General features: G+C 41.7%; 3 protein-coding genes across 8 annotated transcripts; 2 read left to right on the forward strand and 1 right to left on the reverse strand.

Moving 5' to 3' along the window:
* Positions 1-326: 326 nt before the first annotated feature.
* On the forward strand, positions 327-6,126 carry gpr180 (G protein-coupled receptor 180). Its single transcript, XM_088407858.1, has 10 exons — positions 327-554; positions 742-885; positions 1,152-1,246; positions 1,558-1,663; positions 1,762-1,942; positions 2,952-3,001; positions 3,099-3,256; positions 3,326-3,514; positions 3,590-3,667; positions 5,170-6,126. Exons 1-10 carry the CDS (start codon positions 419-421, stop codon positions 5,323-5,325), a joined length of 1,293 nt encoding a protein of 430 aa, XP_088263984.1. The 5' UTR covers positions 327-418; the 3' UTR covers positions 5,326-6,126.
* Positions 6,127-6,759: 633 nt separating this feature from the next.
* Positions 6,760-25,331, forward strand: gart (phosphoribosylglycinamide formyltransferase). Its single transcript, XM_088405387.1, has 22 exons — positions 6,760-6,881; positions 7,153-7,235; positions 8,819-8,968; positions 9,206-9,301; positions 9,374-9,548; positions 9,685-9,796; positions 9,881-9,949; positions 11,432-11,557; positions 12,722-12,809; positions 12,891-13,145; positions 13,466-13,697; positions 13,905-13,999; positions 15,023-15,132; positions 15,897-16,095; positions 16,173-16,424; positions 17,576-17,728; positions 19,271-19,474; positions 19,554-19,691; positions 19,767-19,897; positions 20,250-20,391; positions 21,132-21,247; positions 21,322-25,331. The coding sequence occupies exons 3-22, from the start codon at positions 8,824-8,826 to the stop codon at positions 21,514-21,516; spliced, it is 3,033 nt and encodes a 1,010-aa protein (XP_088261513.1). The 5' UTR covers positions 6,760-6,881; positions 7,153-7,235; positions 8,819-8,823; the 3' UTR covers positions 21,517-25,331.
* On the reverse strand, positions 22,158-26,918 carry hemk2 (HemK methyltransferase 2, ETF1 glutamine and histone H4 lysine). Of its 6 annotated transcripts, none has more exons than XR_015864043.1 (6): positions 26,654-26,918; positions 26,362-26,460; positions 26,049-26,292; positions 25,836-25,977; positions 23,767-24,067; positions 22,158-23,551 (listed from the first exon to the last, which is right to left on the reverse strand). XR_015864043.1 is itself a non-coding variant. In XM_088405437.1 (6 exons), the coding sequence occupies exons 1-6, from the start codon at positions 26,788-26,790 to the stop codon at positions 23,995-23,997; spliced, it is 540 nt and encodes a 179-aa protein (XP_088261563.1). In that variant the 5' UTR covers positions 26,791-26,918; the 3' UTR covers positions 22,158-23,994. The 6 variants fall into 6 exon arrangements, 5 of the variants coding, with proteins under 5 accessions (XP_088261563.1, XP_088261549.1, XP_088261556.1 ...); XM_088405437.1 differs by having other exon boundaries at positions 22,158-24,067; positions 25,836-25,891; positions 26,049-26,132; positions 26,202-26,292; XM_088405423.1 differs by having other exon boundaries at positions 22,158-24,067; positions 26,049-26,132; positions 26,202-26,292.
* Between the last annotated feature and the right edge of the window lie 278 nt (positions 26,919-27,196).

Consider the following 27,196-nt stretch of genomic DNA (forward strand, 5'->3'; position numbering starts at 1 on the left):
TTTGACGAACCGATACTGTGATTGGGTGGATTCTAAATCCTTCGGTTTATCAACAGTACCGATTGGACAAAGGGATTACACAAAGCTATCTGTTGAAATACCGCTTCCGAAAAGCTGTCAAAATAAACGTAAACGTAACGACATCTGGTCGAGTATAAAGTCCCCAACGAGGCATCAAGTTTGTATATTTTGCTGAGATATCATATTCTTTATTTTTTTATCGCTTCTCACGCCTTCACGAAAATTCCAAATGGAGTAGTGTTAGGCTTATTAAAAACATAATCGTCCGACTTCCGTTTTACCTATTTCCATACATGTAGCTTGATGATGCAGGAGGGACGTCTGCTAGTTTTGTGGCTCAATGAAGTGATGAGCTAACAGTTATCGGATTAAAACGCAAAAAAATAGTGACTGTAAAATGTATTTATTAATCGCACTAACAGTTGCATTGCTCTTCTCTGGGCAGACTTTGGGAAAATCTGTAACGGGACTATTTAAAACCGAATTAGCGAGACAACATAGAGGCCAATTCATCACTAAATTCATGTATCAAGGTAACAACGTTTTTGTTGTTGTTTTTTTTTTTTTGTCGTTTCTGTGAATGTTGTTATTAGAGCGTCCATTTTAAACTTCTCTGCTCATCTTCTTTCTGAAATGGAACTTAATATTGGCGGTTTTGCGAAAACAACGTTAAGCTGTTGGAAAGGAGGACACATTCACTTATTTACTGTGTGTCTGTAGGTGCTGATGGTTTGTTGGTCTGTCAACTGGACAACCCTTCACTAGCTGCAGAGAAAGAATCCCGACTGCTGCTGTATCCAAATGTGGACGAGGATTGGAACAACCTCAGTTGCTCTGAAAGGCTCGCCAGTGCCCAGTTCATCAGTAAGAAGTTTACGTCAGAGCACGATTAAAGGGGACGACAAGTTAAAAATGAATTAGAACTACAATGTTCTTCTATATGTTCCCGCTAGTCTGAACATGGCGTTCCAAATAATATTGCGTTTCTGGATTATGAATCAAGCAGCTAAATACATTTGCTTTTATCAATCTCAGGTGGTGTCCATTTTGCTTCCACTTCTGCAGTTACGACACCAGATTTACACTGAGTAGTCCACTTGGGCATTTGTTTGTTTTTCCTTTTGCTTTAGTTTCTCTCAGTCAAGAAGAACACAACCAGACGATCCCTCATCATTCATTCCCGACAGTCTGGAGCCTTTTCTACGCAGATCGATACACATGCCAGGTAACTGAAAAAGGCTGACTGTACGAAGGGTGATTCCCAACATTTACTTAGCCAACGTATATATTTTACATAAGGAACATCTCATGGTACTCCTCCAATTTGTAACACATTAATGGCACTTTAAGTCATTTCGATGGGGACAATTCATTTGTTGTACAAATATTTTGAACGACAAATTTCGACTTGGAAAAAAAATTAAACTCCTACTTCATGGTCTCACTGTAATGGATTATTTTCGGTTGGGAATCACTCAACTAACAAGCTGTACTCACACTGTGACAATTTGAGTCTGCTAATGATCCTGTCTGCAGGAGGATACCGTGATTCCTTCTCATGGTGCCCTCAGTTTTACAGTCCTGCTGCTTAATGCCGATTCGGCAGGAAACCCGCTGGAGCATTTTAGTGCCGAGGAGACAGGTCAGATATTCCTTCGCTCTGTGAAGTTTTGAACCATGGCTGATATGCATATCAGCTCAATGCTTCCGTTTTTTTTTTTTTATATGTCTCTTCTCCAGGTCTCCACACATTTTATTTTCTCCTTCTCCTGGCGTACTTTGTAGCTTCCTGTATCTACATTAAGCCACTGTACCAGGCACTGAAGAAGGGTGGTCCGATGCACACAGTGCTGAAGGTGCTAACCGCAAGTCTGTTCTTGCAGGGATGCTCTGCCCTTTGTAACTACGTTCACATGGCCAGGTGAGAGAAAACATAAACGAGCCTAAAGCAAATGAACCTTATCAACAGGCATTAGAACCCTGCAGACAGTACGTTGTATTACTTATTGTCAGATTAGCATTTACTATTATTGTTGGGCAAGGTATTTCAAAGCTGTAATGCATTATTTATGACTTATTACTGTCATTTCAAAGAAATTTCTTCCATTACAATATTGCTGTATTCAAAATGTAAGGCATTTACACTACTATTGCGTTACTTTTATATTACTCTCAACGCCATAACTGGAAACATGGATATGACATTCTAAATGTCGCTCATTATGCTCATTGTACATCCAGTGGGAGGTTGGCTCAAGCCTAAAAACAGTCCAAACATTTAATGTGTATTGTATCGTAAACCTTTAAGGACATGACAAGATATAAAATCTTTTGTTGTATTTTAATCCCTTTATTACTTAGCTTCACAGCATGGTGAGGCATCGTTTATGCCTTCGACAATAACCGTTAGTGCGTTCCACAATTTCAATGTTAATATTCACATTCAAGTTCCGCGATCGCTTATTGCAGTCTCGTCCGGATGGCATATAGTACATTGAATTTGCGTGCTGATAGATACGTATGCTTACGAGTGGACATAATTAGCGATTTCAATTTTGTGTCACGGGATCAATGTATTTTGACTATTAAGATCATCTACTTAATATGGATGAATGAAATGGAGATTGCTAAATTTAGCTTCTGCTTTTTGTTTAAGGTCCAGCTGTAAAGAGTAATGTTTAATTGGCGTTTTTCACAGGAGAAAAATGTTAAATGCCCACTTCACCAAATTGCTCCATCTGTGGGCATGAATGGCGGTTATTTGTTTTTCCAAGTCAGTTGCGGGTGCTTCACACGGTGTGCGGGAGGTTCTAGAGGTAATGGGCATTGCGGGCGCAGCCTAAGATAAGCTAACAGTGCTATCAGAACGTACAGTTGGCAGAGTTAGCACGAGACAGTGTTGACATGAAACACAATCTTGTGCTCCGCAGGTACTCCAGAGATGGCATTGGCATTCCACTGATGAGCAGCCTGGCAGATTGTATGTCGTCACTCCTTTTTAGAACCCCGCCAAAATCTTGCAGCTGTGAGTAAACTCGAACACCAAGTGACGTCTTTGATTTGTTGCCTCCGCGCAGTCTGGGCTATGGCAGCCCAAATGTCAGTGCTCTACACGTTACTGAGCCTGTGCGTAAGCTGGAGCCTGAGTCGAGGTCGGAAACCTCAGTCCCGGCCTCTGCAGTGGGAACAAACTCCGGCGTCTACGGCTATCGGCGTCTGCGGAGTCGTCGCGCAGGTACGCCCGTCTTTGTTAGATGGTTTTTGCACACCCAAAGGAAAGAGACTCACGTGGTGTCACTTCCAGGGAGTGCTTCAAATGTGGGAGCAGTACTCCGCATCCAAGCGCGAACATCACACCAATCAAAGTCTAGCGAGCGTTCTCCTCATTGCCCTAAGGGTGATGTTGGCCCTTCTCCTGGCCTCCGTTCTCTATCAGATTATCTCCACTGAGAGGAGCACCCTCAAAAGAGACTTCTATCTCTGCTTCGCCAAGGTGACCTACCGTGGCAAGTCAACTTGTGGCCGCCCCTGCCCCCAGCAGCTCCTCACACTCGCGTTTTCTCTCCAGGGATGCTTCTTGTGGATCCTCTGTCATCCTGTCCTCGTCCTCACGTCTGTCATCTTCAACGAGCACCAGCGGGAGAAGGTTTGACAGTGTTAACAATATGAGAAAAGCTTTCAAAGTATGGGTTTATATTGAGATTTGGGTTTTAAACTAGGGTTAGGATTTCAAAGTAGTGTTTTATATTTGCGGTGTGGTTTAGTGTTTGGTTAGGGTGTCCAGCAAAGGCTTAGGGTTTCAAATTATGCTGTTAGTGGTAGTTAGTGATTCAAAGTGTTTTCAAGCACCACTGTGTTGGTCTTTGCCCAAACGTTACTTCACAGTTACCTTTTAAGTTTGACAATTTACGACATAAACGTTTTCTAATAAGCTGTTGAAAATGGATACTCCTCCAAGCCTCTGCCTAATAGTTGCCTGACTGGATTCGGGTTCATATTTCCCGCCCTCTGTGGATGTGACGTCATGCAAATTCTGGCGTTTAGCTCATTGTTTTACAGAGTTTCAACCAAGGACTGTTTTTTTTTTTTTTTTTGCTAGAACGGAATTTACATTTGCTCAGAAGAGATATCTGTCTAGTGCATCCAAGCTATCCTCAGTTACACAGAGGAAGGCTAAAAAATGAAACCTTGTGCCACAAAAAGATTGAAACTCGGTATTGACCGACTCCAGGCAAGAACTACAATAAACATCGATTTCTCTCTTGAGCGGTGGGTGGAAAGAGATCCAACTTGGGTACGAAATACATATGATGCATGAATGACTTTCTTTCTACTCCAACGATAATAAGTGATGATATTGGCGTTTCAAAAGAAATTCAGCGTTTTATTTTCAGTTAGCAGTTGCGGCAAACTGACAGATTTCGGTTGTAACGGGATGAAAATGAAGCGGACGGTGACATTTAGCTTGAAAGGAACGCCAAGAGGTTGGCACGGTGTGGCAGTGGTTTGCGTACGCCTCACAGTTCAGAGTCCTGCGTCCAATTCCATCTTGTTTCTAAAATCTGTCTTGACCCTGTAAGCTAATATCTAATTGGTTATGAAGATTTCAGCTGCCGCTAATCAAGTTGTGCTTGATCACGTGTGCGTAGCGTGCATGTGATGGAGTGTCCAAAATTTTAGAATAAGGACATTCTATTTATTACATTCTTCTTCAGAAGCAGCACATCATTGACCTCTATGGGCACACACTAAACATTCTTTTCCAATAAGATAATACACATCATTGCAGCATGAAATGTGATTTGGAAATAAATATAGAAACTTTGGAATGGAGAATTTTGTTTACCTCGTTGGTCAGCTCCTGGCCTTTTGCCCATTTGAATCATACTTCTTCATTGAGTCCATTGTGAATGGTTGGTTGCTACCAGTAGCACTCCGACATAGAACAGCTTTAAACTGAACCTAGTCTTTCAAGTAGGGTTTTAAAACTAAGGGTGGGGTTTCAAACTCAAATCAGTTTTTTTAAACTTGAGTTTGGCTTTAAAAGTATTTGTACCTTGAGTTAGGCCTTTCCACCGCTGAGGGAAAAAAAAAAAAGAAAACAACTTTTCCCAACCCTCTTTGTTTGTCTTTGTTTTTTTTCTGCAGGTAGTCGCCATCGGTGTGATTTTGTGTCAGTCCATCTCCATGGTGATTCTCTACCAGCTTTTTCTGTCCCGTTCCCTCTACTGGGAAGTGTCCTCGCTGTCCTCGGTGTCACTGCCGCTCACAATGTCCAGAAACAACCAGAGGGGACACTACTGAGCACGTCTTCTGTCTCGACGTGGCTGCGTCTGTGCTTGAGCCACCGGATGGAGCCCAGAGGCCCGAGTAAAAGCGAGGAGGGTCGATCCTTTGCTGTTTTCTGATAATCGAAGGAACGGGCTTAAATGCGCCTGTCTGCTTTCAATGAAACAAAGGCAAGACCACTTGAGATGGGCCACCAGGCAGTACAAAGGACAAAAACAGACTACCGTTTTTGTTATTTTTTTGTTTTTGAATTTGTGCATAAACAAGATTATAGATTCCAGCACGCATACCCTTGTGAGGATAAGCAGTCAAGATAATGGATGGATGGATGGATGTATAAATATATATACAAAATATACTATAAGACAGGTACTCCGAAGTACCATTCATTGTATACTTTTAACAAATGATTGTCCTGAACGAGACATGGGATTAAGGTTTATTCAAAGAAAAAGCAATGTTGAGTGAGCATACACAAAAATGAATTTAGAATTTAATGGCTGGTGATATACATTACTATAAATGTATGTATTTGATTTTCTCTTGAGTCTATCTCAGAGTCTTTATCAACAGGTGGAAAGCATAAACCCCAAACCCTTAAAGGCAGTTAATCTGTTTTTTTTTTTTTTTTAATGCATGACATTCAGATATCTCCACCTTGTTTCAAACCTGATTGCTTGAAAACAATTTGTTTATGTTAGATGCTTTTGAGTACTGTAAAAGCTCAGTAGAAAGCTTTTCACTTTTCCTGATATTTTACTCCACAAACTGTGGAAATATTCGACCGGAAATAAATTATTGCAGGGGAAAAAATGATGCACATCCCATTAAACGTTGTCTTTTTTTACCCCATCATTGCAAAGTTAGAACCTTTTGAGTCAAGTGCCGAGGTCGTAGGTTTGATTCCGGCCTTTCGCAGAGCGTGCATGTTCCCTCCATGAATTTGTGTTTTCTCGGGGTGCGATGGTTTGTGGTGGTTGCGTGGTAGTTATTGTACATTCCAAATTGCCCTGGGGTGTGTTCGAAAGTGTGAATGTTGTTTGTCTATTTGTTCCCTGCAATTGGTTGGCTACCAGGTCAAGGTGTTCCCCACCTACTAGGCTCTGTCACGCCCTTGTGAGAATAAGCGGCTAAAAGAAAATAGGGGTTTTGCTTATCTATATCTATCTATCTATCTATCTATCTATCTATCTATCTATCTATCTATCTATCTATCTATCTATCTATCTATCTATCTATCTATCTATCTATCTATCTATCTATCTATCTATCTATCTATCTATCTATCTATCTATCTATCTATCTATCTATCTATCTATCTATCTATCTATCTATCTATCTATCTATCTATCTATCTCTCTTTCTCTCTATCGTCTATCTATCTATTGTCTGCCTGCCTGCTTGCCTGTCTGTCTGTCGAACCTACCACGAGCTAGTGTAGAACTACAAGTCCCACGATGCCTGTCGGTCTAATCGAAAACGATCGTGGAGAACTGCAAGTCCCATGATGTATTGGTTTGACACTGTAAGGAAGTTGAAGAAATCTCTCAACGCCAGTTTGGGCGCACAAGGTAGGTTGCGGACCTGTTATATAAAACGAAAGTCCGTAGAAATTATTTAGATTCTTTTTTTTTCTTCTATGTGGTTCGTCACTGCCAGACAACGCTATGTAACATGTGTTAGCATTAGCGCGGCCATGCACATCCTTGTCCAAAACGGGGTCCACGTGGTGCTTGCCCGTGCGTGTGTGTGTGTGTGTGTGTGTGTGTGTGTGTGTGTGTGCATGATGTGTTTGAGTCTGCGACTGAAGTTTGTGTGTCACACTGCATTTTGTGTGTGCAGTCCACAGCCTGTGTGCAAGCAGAGAAGACGCGTCCGTCTCCGACCAGGCTCCGGCTAATTCCCGCTCTCTTAAAAACTCCCAGGTTGGTGTTGCTATGATTCAGGAATGTAACAAGTTGCTGATAAAAGGGTGTAAAAAATGATGCAGATTAAAAATTGTTAGACTTAAGCCACCTTTCTTTTGCTGTGCAATTATTTTTTTTTCCAAAGTGATTTCCAAACGCGCGTTATATTTTTCTACGTCACGTTTGACACTTTAACGTTGAATCCTTTTCCTCGGTAAATGAGTCAATTTTAATCACTAAAAGTGTTAAAACTGAGGCACTGGATTGATTCAATTTATTGGACTTTAAATTAAGACTCATATGTGCTTAAGTAAGAGCATATATACATTTATACTGTGAAATAAAGCCATGAACAAAACCATTCGGTAACTTGGCCCAACAACGACGAAGTAAAACTTTTCAGAATTCTTTTAAGGATGTTTATCAGCGATATCCTGCTTCTTGATTATGGTGTCATACACGCGAATGCTATCCGTTTCAAATTCTTCCAAATGTCGCATTTTCCTCCAGATAAGTCCACACAATATCAGTCAAAAGCTCAACCAATGTGGAATTTCTTTCAATTATGCACTCATCATCCTTGAAGGTTTGGAACATGAACAACTGATTAGGGATTAACAAGTAGCAGAAACGTCAGATACTCGTTTTCAGATGTAGGCAGGGAAAGTAAAACGTTTCCAAATGAGTAGTAGGATTTTCATTTGTAAAGTGCTTTTCCATCTTGGGTACTGAAAGCCCTTTTATGCTGATAACTCATTTACCTACTGATGATGCGGCATCAGGAGCAACTGGCGGTTCACCATCTTGCTCAAGGACGCTTCGCCAGGTTTATGATAGTCGAGGAATCGTATCCATCGCCTCAAGGGTGGAAACCACCGCTCTAACATTGACCCATGCTGCCTTTATAACTATGCCATGCCAAGCAGCCAAGCAAAAGGATAGATATCTGAATAATCCACTCAGGGAAGCAGTGATAAATTTGGGGTTTTCTACTTCATTACTTCTCACCACTGCTGTTTTGTGTAAAGGTATTTTTTTTCTGAATACAAATGTCTGGATTCAGCCTTGGATGAACTCTGCCCTCACAGTTATTGACTTTTAGGTTGTTGAGTGTGATTGGTGCACACAGATGCACATAAAGCCTCTAATTGTTGTGCTCAGGGTAAGGAAGATAAATTGCATCAGTCTAATCAGAGCGTTCCACTGATGAGATCACATGGGGAGGAAAAAAAAACGTCACGAGGATAGTAATTATTGTGACTCTCAAATCTTTGTCCCTCACCAAGTTATCGCCAGAAGGATGCAACAAACAAACTACTTGTAATAATACTGAGGCAAGGACAAAAAATCCAAGATGCTTAATCCTGTTTTTCCAAAAAAGCCGAGCCATGTAAGTTCATGTGCCTGACAAGAAGCTTGACGTTTTTGTTTGTGTTCTGGTTCTGCCTGATTGGGCCCATTTAAGTGTGACAATACAACATAATATAAGACAGCAGTTGTCAGAAAAGGTCAGCGCTTGCTTGCCGCTCGACCTTTTGTTCCGACCAGCGCGTGTAATTAGACGACACGGAGTCGTGAAAGGTCATTTTCCCATACTGCAGGTGCCATGGCTGAACGGGTGCTAGTGGTTGGTGGAGGAGGGCGGGAACATGCGCTGGCATGGAAGCTGGCCCAGTCGCCACACATCCAGCAAGTCCTGGTGGCGCCGGGGAATGCCGGCACAATGAGCTGCGGCAAAATTTGCAACTCTGGTGAATGTCATTTTATTTCCCATTTAGATGCACTCGATGTAGTTTTTCTTTTTTTTTTTACCGTTCATTTAATGAATGTTTTATTGTTTTTTCCATTTATTGAGACAAAACTAGGGCTGCAGATAATTTATTATGATTGAAAAAGCATAAATGAATTATGATTTAGTTAATCGGTCTCTGACATATTGGAAAATAGGTAAAGCCTCTCATGTTATTAACTGCTCATTTTCACGACAGAGGTGTCTGTGAATAACCACGCCATATTGGCTCAATTTTGTAAGGACCACCACGTAGGGCTGGTGGTGGTTGGGCCTGAGGTTCCGCTCGCTGCAGGTATGTTCGGCTTTTTCGCTCGTGTTTCATTGTGCTCTGCAGCCTCTTCAAGGCCTTTGCCGCCTGACCCAGGTATCGTGGACGACTTGATGGCGGCGGGTGTGCAGTGTTTTGGCCCATCTGCAAAAGCTGCCCAGTTGGAGGCCAGTAAAAGCTTCTCGAAAGCATTCATGGTGCGCCATGGCATTCCCACTGCACACTATGGATCTTTTACTGATGCTGAAGAGGCGTGCAACTACATTCGCACGTCAGTACTACTGTATTGTTTTTTTTTTTTGTTTTTTGTTTTTGTTTGTTTTTTTAATCCTCACTGACCCACACAGCACTTTTTAATTCCGAACATACTGTACAGTATATGCTTTGTTCCTTTTCGGGTGTCCCAGGGCTGACTTTCCAGCACTGGTTGTGAAGGCCAGTGGTTTGGCAGCAGGGAAAGGAGTTATTGTGGCAAAGAACCAGGACGAGGCCTGTCAGGCTGTGATGGACATTATGAAGGTGAGTTGTGTTGGATGGTGTGAAGAGCTATGTTGAGTGGGTTATCAGCGTCTTTTTTTCTTTTTTTTTGTGTCTGAATTTCAGGATGGAGCCTTTGGGACTGCTGGTGACACTGTGGTGGTGGAAGAGCTTCTTGAAGGACAGGAAGTATCTGTGAGTGTTTACACACTTAAGTAGCAATCACAACAGCGACCCCAAACCTTTGTTGCGCCAAGAGCCATTTTCATAAACTTAAAGTTTTTTATATGTATATATATATATATATATATGTGTGTATGTATGTGTGTGTGTATATATATATGTGTGTGTGTGTATATATATATATATATACATATATATATATATATGTGTATATATGTATATATATATATATATATATATATATATATATATGTGTATATATATGTGTATATATATATATGTGTGTGTGTGTATATGTATATATATATATATATATATATATATATATATATACACACACACACACATAATCTGTGACAAGGTGAGATTTACCCCCCTAATCTTTATCTTCAATGAAAAAGCTATGCTGATCTGGAATTAAATTTTTTGTAACTCATTTTTACTTTTCTACTACAGTGGACCCCCGGTTTACAACGCCCCTGCCTTGCGTTTTTTTTCACTTCAGGACGTGTACCGCACCGTTTTTCTGTCCCCTATTTACGCCATTACTTTCTGCCTACGACACATCCAACATGGCTGTCAGTGTGCGTATGTGACTGCCATGTTGGATGCGTCCATGCTCATAGGTCTATAGACGTGTCACTGCTTACGTCACTACAATGCTGCTCTGTTATTGGTTGGCGTCACGTTCAAAATGGCCGCATGCTAAAGACTGGATCTCGTCTTGAGTGCTTAAAATAATGTATTTATTGGGCATTTTACTGTTTAATTCAAACTTGAATTGATTAGTTTGCTAGTAATGTTAAAGAGAGAATTACTTTCTGCCTACGACACATCCAACATGGCTGTCCGTGTGCGTATGTGACTGCCATGTTGGATGCGTCCATGCTCATAGGTCTATAGACGTGTCACTCCTACGTCACTACAATGCTGCTCTGTTATTGGTTGGCGTCACGTTCAAAATGGCCGCATGCTAAAGACTGGATCTCGTCTTGAGTGCTTAAAATAATGTATTTATTGGGCATTTTACTGTTTAATTCAAACTTGAATTGATTAGTTTGCTAGTAATGTTAAAGAGAGAAGTAAGAAGATTATTTTTACGGAAACGAAGCTGGACATAATCAAGGAGCTAGCTTAGGCTAGGCTACCCTCACTATTACTTACTATACTATTACTATACTATTACCGATACCGATTTTTTATATGTATATTCAATTTTGATGTTTTTAGCTGGGGTATTAGCTATTTAACATAGGTTTGGATTGCCCGCCATACTGCAATTCGGCGTTACGATCTCAACCGTAATTAACCGATTAATCTCGTAAACCGAGGGCTCACTTTACTGTATCATCACATCACTGAGACAGGTGGTTTGACATACTGTACACCAAGGCCCAGTTGAATGCACCTGGTTTTCAAATTCATTTTAGTCTGTGTTGATCAGGTTGTGTTATGTGAAAAAGAATTAAACCGGTTTGAAATTTGCTCTTGCAGTGTCTGTGCTTCACTGATGGCAACACTGTGTCGCCGATGCCTCCAGCACAAGACCATAAACGCCTGCAAGATGGCGATCAAGGGCCAAACACAGGTGGCATGGGAGCCTACTGTCCGACTCCTCAGGTATGACTTTTATTTTTTTATCATTATTTTTTTTACCTCTTTTCATTATATCAGATTCTGAAGGTATGATAAATTTGAATGTATATATAAGGTATGAAAAGAACAGCAGTACTTTTTTTCTATGAACACATTGAAACAAAATATTGAGCATTTGGTACATGAAGAAAAGTGTCACATGTTTCGCACAAGTAAATGCATAAATAAATACAGTACATTAAAATTCTTCTTGTTTTTTTTAAACGTCCTTAGCAAGTCACAGTGCCCCGCTGTTTTTAAGACAGACATCCTCCTCATCCTCCATGCATGCCCCCCCCCCCAAAAAATGGATTGCCATCAACCTATAGAGGCGAATTGTGTCAACTCTTGGAGAACTTGTGATAGCTGCATCGCGCTTCTATGAATGTCCACATGGAGGCACACTAGATTTAGATAAAAAAAAATCCTTGAATGGCCGATAGTTTCAACACAACTCGAATTTGATCACCTGCCACCTTTAAAAATTATACAGAAAATAAGTTTGTTTGGCTAGCAAAAGCACTGATTTGAGTTTTTGGTTAAAAAAGAAAAAAAGCAACGAGCATGTGCCTTTACCTTTTTTTTCAAGTCCCATTTTGAAAGCCTTGTTAGATCTAAAAAGGGTACAGAGGATGTGCTAAGCATCATAACTTCATTTTAATCTGTAATGCGTTGACCAATCACCTCCCGGAAGTGGACAACATCATCAAATTTCAGCGTGCTTATTGGTTTAAACATGCAGGCGTATTATGTCCTCAAGCATGCTGTTTAGGTCAGAAGGTGTTAAGACCTCCATGCGTGCCTACAAGGTAAACAAACAAAGCAGCGATCGTCATGTAATTTTATTCGAAGACGTGGCTTTTTGAATCTTACTAAACATATTCTGGTCCATTTAAACATGCGCTTGTTAGACTAAGAAAAAAAAAAGCTCTCATCACTGGTTGTAGAAAATATAATATTGGCGGTGATTGAAACCTTGCCTTTTTAACCCTGCTGTAAACCGTCATCCCGGTTATCGGCCGTCATAGCAAGATGCCAAAACTACCTTGACAGACGTTTCCCGAAAGTTACATTTCAAGCTCAACAACCTGTCTTTCTGTCCCATTAGTTCTCAAAAGAGTCTGCTTCCCCTTTGTGTGGTTTGTGCAGGTGAACGAGGAGCTGATGGCAGAGATCCGAGAGTCCGTGCTTCAGAAAACCGTGGATGGGATGAAGCAAGAGGGAACTCCTTATGTTGGCGAGTGCACGTTTTATTCTCTGATTCGTAATTTTGTAATTGAGAGGGTGCTGTCAACATCATTGTCACTTGACTCTCCAGGGGTTCTGTACGCCGGGCTCATGTTGACCCAGCAGGGAGTCAAGGTGCTGGAATTCAACTGTCGCTTTGGAGACCCAGAGTGTCAGGTTTTGCTTCCCTTGCTGAAGAGTGACTTGTATGAGGTCATCTTGAACACCATGAGCGGCAAGCTGGCCTCCAGTTCACCCGAGTGGCACCAGGGCAAATCTGCTGTCACCGTGGTGATGGCGAGTGCTGGTTATCCTGGCCCTTACAGCAAAGGAGTGGTCATCACTGGTAAGTGGTTGGGGTATTTACTGTACAAAGGAATACTGTATCTAAATTGATGCTAAACCACTTTGATTCCATACAAATTATTTGATTTGTTGGGGGGGGCATGCATCACAGTGCTCGTGCATTTTCTGTGGTTTAGATTCTCTTACTAACAATTCAGGCTAGACTTTGCAGCTCCCCTTACATACAAGATATTCGTTGCGATGCATCATTTTATGTTACGTGACCCTAATTATAACTTTACTCTTTTGAACTTTAGTGCAAAGTTTCATAGGCAAACAGTAGGTTGAGTCTATTTATTTTTGAATGCCTTTCCTCTCCAGGTCTGTCTCAGGTTGAGGACACTGGGATTCAGGTGTTCCACGCAGGTACAGCGCTGAAGGACAAACAAGTGGTTTCCAGCGGCGGCCGTGTCCTAACTATTACGGCGGTCAGGCCCTCTCTGGAGGCTGCTCTGGAGGCAGCCAATCAGGGCGTGGCGGGCGTGGGGTTTCCCGGTGCAGTGTACCGTCGTGACATTGGCCACATGGCCATTGCCTATTTGAAGCAAAAAAGGTGTGTTTGAATGCGGCTCAAAACCGTTCATCTTCTGTATGGTCGCTGTCAGGTTTGACAAATAAACAAACTTTGGACGATTTTCTTGTTGTTCTTTCCATCTCTGTTAATTTTATGCCTTTTATCAATAAGAGAGGCATAATTGATCAGAGGCCTTTTATGACAGTCCTCACAAACACAGCAGTGATTTGACTGTGTCTCTGACAGGGGCATGACCTACAAAGACAGCGGCGTGGATATCGCTGCTGGCAACAAACTTGTTGACATGATCAAGCCCCTGGCTAGGGCAACTTCCCGCTTGGGTAAGTTTTCATTCAATTCGTTTCCATCTGGAGGAACTATGAACATGTATTTTTCAGGGGTGGGCACTGCCAGCACTGACGGCCTATCCGTCGCCAACGGATGCCCGTTTTGCGGAGGGACCGACGAATGACGGGAAAGCGAAAAAAAAAAACGGCGAATCAAAAATGTCAGGATTGTAATTTTCGTCTGTCATAATCCTTATGTCATATGTCTGTCAGCCCGCCACGCCCCTTTTCGCTGACAAATATAATTCAGCAGACTTGGATGTTCATCTGCTATGTTGCTGCGTCTTTATAGTTCGAACCGCAATCAGCCGGGAGTCAATGTGACAATAGCCACTTTGCAGTACCACCAAGCAGTGGAGAAATATGCTCAGTTGAGTGAATAAACTGGGGTGGTTCATTTCACTACTTCACTCACAGCTATAACACAGCTGACTTTACCAGAGATGTATTTGTAGTTGCTCCTTTTCTTAGCCATGGTTTCAGGTTTCTTGCTGATAAGAGCATTCTAGGACGAGCTTCCACTGCAAGGTGTCACTCTTTCGAGTAACCAATGAATGCAGAACTGGCAACAAAAATTTCAAGATATAATTTTTTAAAATTCCCTAATTAAAGACAATTGTTTGAATATTCAACCTCAGCAATATTTTGTTTCACTTGTAGTATATGTGACATGAAATTTAGATACATGTTAATGTAACCGTCTTCTATAGTTGTTGGGCAGCCAGTTATACGTAAATGAGGACCGACATCCACTATTTGAGTTATGTAAAGCATTATAATGTCGTCCTGTGGACATGTTTGCTAATTGCACTTTTTCCTCTGCTTAAACATGATAGTGACCTAGGGTTAAACCCCTTAGCTGGCTTCGTTTTGGTGTTACACTTATATTACTGTGTTATGTTTCAATTGCAGTGTCATCGTAGAACCACAGGCACAGTGTTAACTATAAGTACTAAAACAGGAAAAATAAAATGTAAGTCTCCCACCTCTGGTATTTTCACATCTTCCTTTCACCAGGATGTAATGTTGAGCTGGGAGGATTCGCTGGACTCTTTGACCTTAAAGCTGCAGGCTTCATTGATCCGATCCTTGTATCTGGAACTGATGGAGTTGGGACCAAACTCAAGGTGTGAATTCGCCATTTCCATTATTTTATTATCATTTATGTATCTTATCAGCACTGGCTCATGACACCTATTGCCAATGTGGCTAAACAGTATAAAAATCTCTTAAGACATTTATGTTATCATGTTTGTTATAGTTACGGACACTGGTAAATGCAGCACCTGCAGTACCTCCTGCTGTCCACAATGAAAAACGACCTAACTCTTACACACTATCCCTTTAAAGGGTTAACCCTTTAAGTGCCTATGTTTTTTTTTCCAAACATCCATTTTATGAGTGTTTTATTTATTTCAATACATACTGCATAAACCCCATGCTGTACATTGTGCTTAAAAAAAGAATCACGACTTGTTCGTAACTTGCTTCAAGGCCATAATCGAGTAGTCAGTAACTATTATAAACACATATCGTAAAGCACCCTACCACATTCTACCATTTGTGCATAAACTGTTATTTCACGATGTAGCAAACTTTAAACTAACAACAGATAATTAAAATGAACACATTTTACAGGGGTATAAGAAAGGGTCACGGTCCTGGGTACCCACCAAGAAGCCACGTCAGTTCATTTTTCACCCTATTTTCTGCCAAAGCTATTGTTTTGAAGCATGAAATCAGGAATAAACTGAGTTTTACTCTGCAAAAACCCAAACTTGCTGTAAAAAGTTGGATAACTGCCTGCAAAGAATTGAATTTGATGAAAAAAAAAAAATATTGATGTGCTTTTAGTTTTTGCTACTGACCCTAAGCTGTCTGCCCGATTCAGGTCGCCCAAGCATGTGGACAGCATGGCAGCTTGGGTCAGGATCTGGTGGCCATGTGTGTGAACGACGTGCTGGCCCAGGGCGCCGAGCCGCTCTTCTTCCTCGACTACTTTTCGTGCGGCAGGCTGGATGTCGATGTGACCGCCACCGTTGTCGCGGGTATCGCCAAAGCGTGCGAGATGGCTGGCTGCGCTCTGCTAGGTAAGCCAAGCACTTGACTCTGGCACTTTTGCACTAATGTGCCGCCATATTGAACCATCCATCTTTGTGACGTCCAGGTGGCGAGACGGCAGAAATGCCCGGTGTCTACATCCCGGGGGAGTACGACCTTGCCGGGTTCTGCGTGGGGGCGGTGGAGCGGGGAGCCCTGCTGCCTCGCCTGGCGGACATCACTGAGGGAGACTTGCTGATCGGCGTGGCGTCCTCCGGTATCCATAGCAATGGCTTCAGCCTGGTCCGCAAAATCTTGGAGCGAACGCGTCTCAGCTACAGCTCCACGGCGCCTTTTGGTAGCCCGGGACAGACCATTGGTGAGTGGGGGTATGATTGTTGCCCGCTGGTACCTTAAGACTCAAGTAACACACTCGCTAGTATTTTGTGTTTTGGGAGGTATAATTAGTGAATATTTTTATCAAAACTGAGGCTTAATAATACAATCATTTGGAAGCGAGTCTCAAACTACACACAAACGAGGGAGTATTAAATGTCGTGAGTTTGAAAGCACCACATAGTATCTACTGACCAAGTGTGCCTGTTGTGCTCCCTCGGAATAATGGATATGGTTTATCGGTAAAAACTTGCTGACATTTGTGATCCATCTGAATATTTGTCTCGATTCAAAACTGATGTTTTGAAAGACCTGTACTCATTGTTGATTGTAAAATTGTCAGATTCAAACTAGCCGCAATGATACCAAGAAAACGACGCACTTTGTGCGAGAGCCTTTAAAGAGGCTATGTCGCCACCCAACAGAATCTGATAGCAGTGTGGAAGTTGTCTGCGAAAATTTTCATTGAGCTGATTTAATCTTGCTTTACTACAAGCAGTAAAATAAAAAACACATTTAGAAGCAGTTTTTTTCTTCTTCATAAATCGTCCAATTTTTTCGTTTTGAGAGCCTTAGGTGTACGAAGAAATAATACCTAGTTCCATAGGCACACAAGCTAACAGTGTCTTCGTGGCGGCGTTGTTTCCCTTAAAGCAGCTTATATCGGAACACAAATGTTGATGACTATATTAGAACAACACTCACATGCATTTTTTGTTATCCTCTACTGAATACCATATATATTTCTGCCTTCAAAGCGGAGAGGCTGTAGTTTTCCTATACTGCCCCCAGGTGGCCGAACTGTGCATACTAGAATAAGCTGCACAATGTGCATTGAAGGGTGAAAGCTTGACAAAAACTGTTTAAATCGTACCTCCTTTTGTGGCCATAACTTCATGTCCACATCATACCTAATCTGTGGCCACAAATTCAGAATTTTTTGTGCACGTTATGTCTGCGGTGTAACCTCAATTAATGATTTTTGCAGGAACGATTATAATAGCGTTACGCAGTCTTCCACCCTGATGGAAGTTTAGCAATTTTGTAAATTGAGATTTATTTTGTATTTTTTTTGCAATACAAGGGGCCTCGTAATGATCGGGATTTCTGTGCTATTGTCACATTGACCTTTAGGGGAGGTTTTGCTGACACCAACTAAGATCTACAGTCGTCTGCTCCTTCCAATTCTGCGCAGCGGTGCTGTCAAAGCGTATGCTCACATCACTGGTGGAGGTCTTTTGGAAAACATCCCTCGGGTTCTGCCCAAGGAGCTGGCTGTTGATTTAGGTGAGGCACACATTACTTGGACTCATTCACTTTCCTTTTTTTTTTTCTCCCCAAGATTTAATTCAGGTCAAGAGTACGCCTTCTGATACTTTGAATAATGACTTATTTTCTTCTCCTTTGTTTCGTTTGCATGTGAAATCACGTAAGCTTTGTTTTTGTTGTTTTTTTTCCCCACTCAGCATCTTGGGAGAATCGTGTTTGACTGATTTACATTTGATTGTGCCACTCACTTATAGTAACTCATTTGTTATGACCCTACCAACACAGAACAAGATTGATGTTTCTGTTAGATTCTGAGGATGCTTCATTGTTAATTGGGGTCTGGAGAAAATAATTCATTCATTCAATATTTAGCTTCCGGATAAACTTGTCTTGCTGTAGGTCAAATCCTTACAAGCTTGCTTAGCTTGCAAACAGACCCAAAAAAAGGCACGCTTGTTTTTAACACACCGCACAGCAGCATGCGTCAGTGTAAAGTATTTTGCGATACACGTGACATCACATGAGAAGGGTCTGTACGACAGTCGAGCCATTTGTCCGTCTTTAACAGTTGCTATTCAAAGTCACGGGACCAGGAGGCGCATTATAAGCATAATGAGCCAAACGCAGCAGCCAATTTGACGCCCGAAAAAGTTCATGTGAATGTGAGCATGTGACTCCTTTGTCCGATCCTACCGTAACGTAAAGCAGTAATGTCTAATCAGACATGCAAAAGCACATTTTTGACAGTAATTTTGTGCCGGTATTGAGGTTTTAGCCGAGGAGGCAAGTCGTCACAATACTTTGAAAATGCCACAATTAACCAGGTTGTGCAAGCATGCAACCCAGAGTTGTAGTCAAGCCTACCTTTGAGTGCAAGACAAATTTGAGTTACAAAGGTCCAAGTCACAGATGTCCCTGTCCACAAGGTGCGAATCCAAGTACAGAGGAGATCAAAAGGCAACATTGATGCTTAAGACCGAAAAATTCTATATTCACAACCACTATATTTGAGAAATATGGCAGAGACTCTTAAGAATACCAGTCAGGCGGCTTACGTCTTTCGCGGTGCATCTGCAAGTTTAAAACACATTTTGACGTGGTGCTCAATTATCTTGTTACAGAAACTGCAGGTTGTTTCATTTTTTTGTTGGGGGTGGGGGCGAGTGGGCTCATTAATACAGTAACTCATTGTACAACCCCACTGTTGGCTGTCATGACGAGAAAAATAAGACTGTGTGCTCTGGATTCTTGCTGTAAGGTTAATCAATCAGATGGCTATTTTGAGCTGAGAAAGCTTAACGACTTTCTTTTATGCTTTTTTAAAAAATTGGTATTTAGGAATTAAAACAAAGTTACACTCGATCGAGTCTATTGACGGAGACAAAGACTAATTTGATTCATATATAAAGGAGTCAGAGATGACAGAAAAGTCAAATCCTGAAGCCTGAATACTTCCCAGAAATCCTTGCTGTGATTTGCATGCAAACTACCTACAGGTCCTGCACTGTAGATGTAAGCGCAGTTACATTTGGAATGAGTGGAAATGCATTTTTTTTCCAGATGCGTCTCGTTGGAGCATTCCTCCAGTGTTTTCCTGGCTGCAGAAGGAGGGCGGCCTGAGCGATCACGAGATGACGCGCACTTTTAATTGCGGCCTGGGTGCCGTGCTGGTGGTCGCCCCTGTGGATGCGCAGAGGGTCCTGCGACAGGTGCAAGCCCATGAGGAAGCCTGGATTGTGGGCGCACTCGCTCACAAGTTACCTGGTGGGACACGGTGCCTCTGGAACTTCTACGTAGGAGACGCGCACAACGCAAAGTTACAGTCTGCAATGTGCTACTTTAGGTGCCGAGTCTGTGGCGGTTCGTAACCTCAAACACAGCCTGCTAAACACCGGTCCAACATCCAAAAATGGAAGTTGGCTTTGCGATAGCGTCATTCCTCACAAGAGGACCAAAGTTGGGGTTCTCATCTCAGGCACAGGTTTGTCTTTGGTTTCATACGGCGAGGTCGTAAAACCGCACGGGCAGCAACCTCTGGCTCGGCTTTCTCCTCCAGGAACCAACCTTCAAGCGCTGATCGACCAGGCCAAGCGTCCGTCTAGCTGTGCTGAGATTGTGGTTGTCATCTCCAACAAGCCTGGGGTTCAGGGTCTCAAGAGAGCGATGCTGGCCGGCATCCAGACACGGGTACTCGCACACTTGTCCTCGGGGGGAAGAAGTCTAAATAGCGATTGTTTTGGAAGCAAACCGATGAGTGTGATCGTCCTTGAGTTGGTAGCGTGAGACTCTGAATGGGCTTCAATTTACCAAATTAGCTACAAGAGGCCACAAATGATAAAGACGAGGACAGCGCGCAACAAAGTGGAGAAAAGGAGGGCAGGAAAGAGCAAAACACCTCTGCCGAGAGTCAAGCGGAGCCCCATCTTTGTTTTCAAACTATTTTTTAGATTTGTGAAAAAGAAAAAAACATAAGAAACAGACCAAACATGACCACATGAGGTTTCCATTAGTGCTGATGGGTGTTATGTGTGTTAACTAGGTGGTAGACCACAAACTATATGGGAGCAGAGCGGAGTTTGACGGCACCATTGACCGCGTGCTGGAAGAGTTCGGGGTGGAATTGGTGTGTCTGGCTGGATTCATGCGGATCCTCACCGGACCTTTTGTCAAGAAATGGAACAGTAAGACAGACCAATTGTCTTTCCTTTCAGGGCTTATAATAGTTAACGGTCATGGAGTAATCGCTGGTGTTTTAAAGCCGATATTTTCAATCAAAGGGAAAATATTGGTGTCCCAAGGAAAACGGAAACAATCCTTCAACACACAAGTGCTAAAAAGTAAGCACACTGTGTGTTAGTTAACAACTTCAGGTTTGCTTAATGTTGGTTTTTATATTTGATCTATTAGTTTGAGACATCAGACATCTTATTGTAAAATTAGGACAAAAAGTTCAGGGAGCTCGCCAAGGGTTATCATCGTGTCATTTGAATGCTAAAACACCAATCCATCCAAAAACACCTGTCCATCCATTTTATACCCATTAAATTTATCCCCACAAGTCGCAAGCATGCTGGTACCTATCCCAATCCATTTTATACCCATTAAATTTATCCTCACAAGTCGCAAGCATGCTGGTACCTATCCCAGCTGAAAAATGTTAACATTTCACTTATACAGATTTCAAATAACAAAAGGTGCAGTGTTTCCAGGGACAGCAAAATATGTTATGGTCAACTGTTTTTTTTTCACCCAAAAGTAAACAAATTATAATTTGACCTTCAACAGATTTAAAAAAAAAAAAAAAAAGACAATACAGATATTTGTCAATACTGTATACCAAGTATCTGTGCGGATATTAAGCCAGGTCAAAACCTACCATGAATCTTTTTTTTCCCCCCCTCTTTAAATCGTCTTATTTCAGGCAAACTTTTGAACATCCATCCTTCCCTGCTGCCCTCCTTCAAGGGCGTGAACGCCCAAAAGCAAGCTCTCCAGGCCGGGGTGCGGGTCAGCGGCTGCACGGTCCACTTCGTCGCAGTACGTCGGCCACGTTGTCATCCCGAATGCCCTCGCGCCGCCAGAGCTCATGAAGTGTCTCGTTCGTCCGTCAGGAGGAGGTGGACGCAGGGGCCATCGTCGTGCAGGAGGCCGTCCCGGTGTCGAACGACGACACGGAAGAAAGCCTGTCGGAAAGAATCAAAGAGGCCGAACACAGGGCCTTCCCGGCAGCTATGGAGCTGGTCGCCAGCGGGGCCGTTCATCTTGGTGAGGATGGCCGCGTCATCCATTGGTCCAATTTACAGTAGTTGACGAGTTGAGTAGATGTGTCGTTTGACACTGTGGCCAAGCGGGGTCTTTGACCAGAAGAACCAACATGCCAGATTTGCGTGAATGTCTGCGGTGTTGTCTAATGTGTTCTGGAGACATGCTACTTATGATCACTAAAAGATCATTTCTTTTGGATTTCCTCTTGTCGTGAATGTCTACGGTGTTGTCTAATGTTTTCTGGAAACGTGCTACTTAAAAGGTCATTTCTTTTGGACTTCCACTTGTAATGTTACGATCTGCTTCTGAGGCTTCAAAGGAAAACTACACTTTGATATCAAATGATGTATTTAATAGTACATTTGAACACGATCAAAGGTCTTTCTCCAAATCAATTTGAAGTGCAGTGCCATATCCCAAAAGTGTTTCCCCATTTAACTACATACTACTGTAGTTATTCTATCAAGCAGGCATTGGCAAATTTTCTTTTGAAACCAAAATGCCTGTGCGAATCGTGGCGATCCATATTTTTTTGGGGGGGGGGGGTCTGTGCGTCGGCGGTAGTTTCAAATTTACAAATCAGTTTTTGACTGCATGATTATCTTCACATTTATCCACATATGAATGATTGGGAAACTGGGAAATATGGAGTCTGAGCCATTGTTGAAGAACGACACAACACTGCCCCTTTAAAACTTGTTTTCAGTGACGTTAGCATCAGTTACCCCATAATGACAGGGTAGACATTAATTTCAGGGATATGTGCAAAATGCTCAATGTGATCATGAACATGTAATATCACGTTTATCATAACTTGTAGACCACAAAACTATTTTGGGTGTCAAAAATAATGGTATAAACTGAGGCAAACCTTTAGCCCTCGTTCAGACTCCAGTCATATTTGATTCCAGTTGGATATTTCTTCAAATTCAATTCAAAGTGCTGACTGTCAGCACTGTGTTCAACAAAAGTGACTGGGCCACAATGGTAACCCATCTGACAGGTTTCTATAGCAACATAGTTGAAAATCTCTACCCCCTGGAGTTCCGTTTACCTCGATTTGAAAACCACTAAGCTATACTTTAAGCCTTAAAGTATAGCTAAGTGGTTCTCAAATGGAGGTAAACGCCATAAAGTTGAATTCTCTATTCTCTATCATTTCGACTGTGGCAGCAACTACCACTATGTTTAAAAAAAAAAAATCACACCTGATTACTTTACCATTAAGAGTGGGAATGTGCTGAGAGGCTGAGTGCTCTCCAGTCAATCAATCAAGTTTTATTTGTATAGCCCTAAATCACCGGTCTCAAAGGGCTTCACATATGAAAAGAGGTCATGTGGAGACCTCTTTCGAAAAAAGAAGTCATACAGAGACATGTTTTCAGTGTAAGGTACATGACACTTCATTTACAGCATTTTATTTTTTTTTTCCAAATTAGCAGCTTGTGCTTGAACTGCTTCCTTTTGAATGACTTTTTTTTTTTTTTATGTATGTATTAGATGTTGAACCGTGAGGGTGGTCATTGAATGCACCTTTAACTGTACTGCCAAATGTGAGTACAGTACTTATGTTTGATTCTTCACTATCTATAAAAAACACGAGTGTATTCTTCATATTGTTAGAAATGTAGTACTAATACAATTCAATACAGTCAAAAACTGTGTGTTCGGACCTTTTAAGTTGGAGACACAGCCTGACAAGATCTAATATTGACTCTTTCAGGGGCAAGCGTTATCGGAAAAGGCAACCTCGAGAGTGCCTCGTATGTTTAGCATTTTCCCTCATCTTTCAAGGCTGACAGAATATTGTGAATATGGGTGGCATCATATGAAAGATTGAGTTCCATTCTTTACTTAGGGGTACAAGTATGTAATATATGTGGTTATGTATGGCAACACTGCCATCTAATGGTCACAGTTATCACTACAGTCCTCAATTATCTTATTAGATTAGCACTGGTCAAGGGTGTCAGCGACCCTCCCTAAAAAACTATTTGATGAGAATTTTGTCATTTATATGACTATTTTTTTAAAAGATGAGAATTCTCATCCATGGCACTGAAAGAGTCAAACTACCTTTCGAATGTGGGCTCAATCTTGCAAACAATGGGATTTCATGCCGGCTACAGTCAAGTCCAGTTTCAATTTGCATGAGCTAAAAATCTGGTTTGGCTGGCAGTCTGAAAAAGACCCTCACTAAAAAACTATTTGATGAGAATTTTGTCATATATATGACTATTTTTTTAAAAAGATGAGAATTCTCATCCATGGCACTGAAAGAGTCAAACTACCTTCCGAATGTGGACTCAATCTTGCAAACAATGAGATTTTGTGTGTTTTGTAACTGTTCCGGCTACAGCCAAGTGCAGTTTCAATTTGCATGAGCTAAAAATCTGGTTTGGCTGGCAGTCTGAAAAAAGACCTAATCCACACTTAGAATAAGACCTCAGTTTCATTATTTTGTTGCAGTACACTTTCATGATGTTTGTGACTTGTGAAAGCACAGGACAGTCAGTCCTTCATTTCCAGCTCTGGTCGACATGCATTGCTTCCCCTGCAGACCGTATCCACTCATTATCCGGACGATCTCCTCTAAAGTGGCAAGAAACAAGTGAGATGAAATTGGATTACTCCTAGTAAATCAGCAGCTCAAATATGAAACGATCGCTGAGTGGTGATTATAATAAGTCCATTCCAGATGTGTAGCCTATTACCCTGATGAACAAATGATCCAGCTTCACATAATTGATGTGACAATCATTTGCAACACTTAGAAAAACAAACAAACAAACAAAAACGATGAGTCTGTAAGGGACCACAAGTTGTCAAACTGACCCAATTAGCAGGGATAGGGTTGTTTCACTTTTGACCTGTAGTTTGTTGTTGTTCATGTATTGATTATTTTTATATTCTATATATTTAAAAAAAAAAAAAACTGAATACAATATTTTATGTGTTTCACTTTTGAGATAGATTTCAAAATGGAATTTCATTAATTTTGTGACCTAAACTGGCAAGAATGGAGTACACTGGCAGCCATTATTAAACCTTTGGGGTCAAAAAAAAAAAAAAAGTCCAACCTCTTCCGATATTCATTTAAAGCAGAGCTTTTCTCTTTTAGACTAAGCTGTAACCCGTATAAATTGCCGTAAAAACACAGTTGTTGAAAGTTGATTTAGATTTCTTTTTTCTTTTGTTAATGTTAAAAATGATACAGGTTTGTGTAAACTTGTACAATTTTTATAGATAATAATCTTATTTATAGTCAGCGCGTCAATTGTGGGGCATCTAAGGTTTCTGTTTTCCTAGGTGGAGCTTGGCAAAATATACTGTAATTGAGAAGCACTGATTTAAACCAGAATGTTTTGTCAAAATTAAAAACCAAAAAAAATATTAAGGTTCTATGCAATTCCCCCAAAATGTGTTTTTGTACAAAACAACCTACAGTATAAGATCAGGTTTTTCTGTTTAAAACATCCAAGGAAATTGGGTCCTTTTATTGGTTATTGACAGATGAGGCAAAAACCATGAACAGCTTTTGTATTGTGTTGTAACTAAACCAAATCCACTGATGGATGTCAAATTATTTTGGAATTTGAAAAAAAAATGTATTTGGTGCGTGGAAAGTAAGAAACATAAATAGACCAATGTAAATAGATTGGACTAAAACATTGTATATGATACCGAATTTCCTGAAAGATACAGTATATGATGCAAGTTCCAACAAAGCTTCCAACTAAGAAGCTACATATGGATAAACTTAAAACAAAGTGTGAAAAGATATAGCTATGTATTGTAAAATGTCCTGAACAAATCACATATGACGTATATCTGGTTAAAGGAACAATGTATAGGATTTAGACCGCTATTCATTAAAATGGAATAAATTAAATGATTGTAAATTTCAAAAACTTGCAAACGAATGTGTTCTTAATGGCAAACAGTTATGTTTTAAATGATAAACATAGGTCCAGTTATCATTAAATTCAACTACATGTGGGGTGGCACTTCTCTGGAGACGGCCATGTTTGTTTTCGCTACGGACAATGGTAAATGCAGCACCAGCAGCACCTCTTGCTTGTCCGTAATGAAAAGGTCTAAATCTTACGTTGTCCCTATCAGCCATCCTTATTGAGTTTTGAGGCAATGCATGAAAGAACGACTTAGCCTACTTTTAAAATACAGAAAAGACCTATAAAATAACTAATCGTGATAAATAAATGACACTAATAGATCAATTCTTTAATCACTTAAATACTTTGAAATCTAATGATTTAGTCGCTTTCTCTAAGACGCAAATAATATATGAAAGAGATCATTTACGGTGTCAGCCCCGTTGTGGCCTAAACATCTCAAGCACCTGGATGGTTGTCTGCGATCGTCACCAAGTAGAAGCGCCCTCGACTGGACAGCAACCTGGAGACGACGGGTAGGAATCTGTCGGTGACCTCGCGGCCTCGCTTCCCACCCGCCCAAGCAGCTTCGATGCCCGTGCTGCCCACCTTGACGACGCGCACCGCAAAACAACAACGTTGTAACGCTTGTATGATTTGGACGGATGAAGCAGCGCTACCTCTCTGGATGGTGTGACCACATATGGAGGGTTGAACAGTAGCACGTCCACTTGTCCACTCAACCGGGGCAGGAGACTTCCCACCTGAAGCAACACGGCAAAGATCAAACTGACAGGGTGGATGGACATCGCACGTGTCATGCGGAGTCTGACCAGGTCTGTGATGACGGGTTCCAGCGTCACCGCGTTGCGTGATGCCGTCTTGGCGGTGCACAGGGCTGCCGCGCCATTCACGTCCGTGCAACTAGTAAATGCACTATATCTTGTTAACATGGGACGGAAGGGAGGGGGGGGGTCGATCAAAGTCACTCACAAATAGATCGCCGAGGGTCCGAGCAGGGACGCGAGGAAGGCGGACACCACCCCGGAGCCGCTGCCCACCTCCACGCACACGCACGGCCCCCACAAAGCACTAAAACGAAAGCAATATTCAGCTCACTTTTAGAGGAAAACTTAAATGCATTGTAATCTTTGCGCAACACTTCCATTCGAACGCTTCGAAATACTTGAAAGAACACGTGTTCAGCGTTTCAGTGCTTTTTGCAAAAAAAAAAAAAACAGATTCTTGTCTATGGCGGAGGCGAGCACGTGTTTTGTTTTTTTACTTCATCTGCTGCAGCTTGTGCGCATCCTGTTCCAGCGCGTCAATGAGTAGGAATGAATCCTCCGACGGCTCGTAAACCTCGCTGAAGTCTCCGCGTGCGGCGTGATCGTACAGAGGCGTCGGGTACCGAACCGACATGGCGTGCTAAACACACACCTTCCTTCTCGGATGAGTCCTGTGCATGTTATGGCGCTAATTCGTTATAACGAAAGGCGACACGTTTTCCATTCGCTCATCAAACTATAACCATAGCGCCCGGTGCACTTCCTCGTACGTCACGCAAACGTATTGTGTGCGTAGGCGATGGCCCATTACCACTTGTTAAAGTTGAGCTGCCACCCCGTGGCCTTTTTTGGGAACTGCATTATTTGCGTCCCTTGCCGACATTCATTCCTCAGTTCAGTTGATTCTTGGAAGTTGTTTTTTTGATACGCAAGTTGCTTGTTGACTCGTACCAATTTCGCGTGCTATAAATAAATATTGGAAATAGGGCTCCTGCAAATATTAGTTTTTCGGCTTCCATCATCTTTATATGCACCGACAA

This window comes from Hippichthys cyanospilos, chromosome 2 (assembly GCF_059441005.1).
Source record: "Hippichthys cyanospilos isolate Australia breed blue-spotted pipefish chromosome 2, RoL_Hcya_1.0, whole genome shotgun sequence".
In the NCBI taxonomy this organism is placed as follows: domain Eukaryota; kingdom Metazoa; phylum Chordata; class Actinopteri; order Syngnathiformes; family Syngnathidae; genus Hippichthys; species Hippichthys cyanospilos.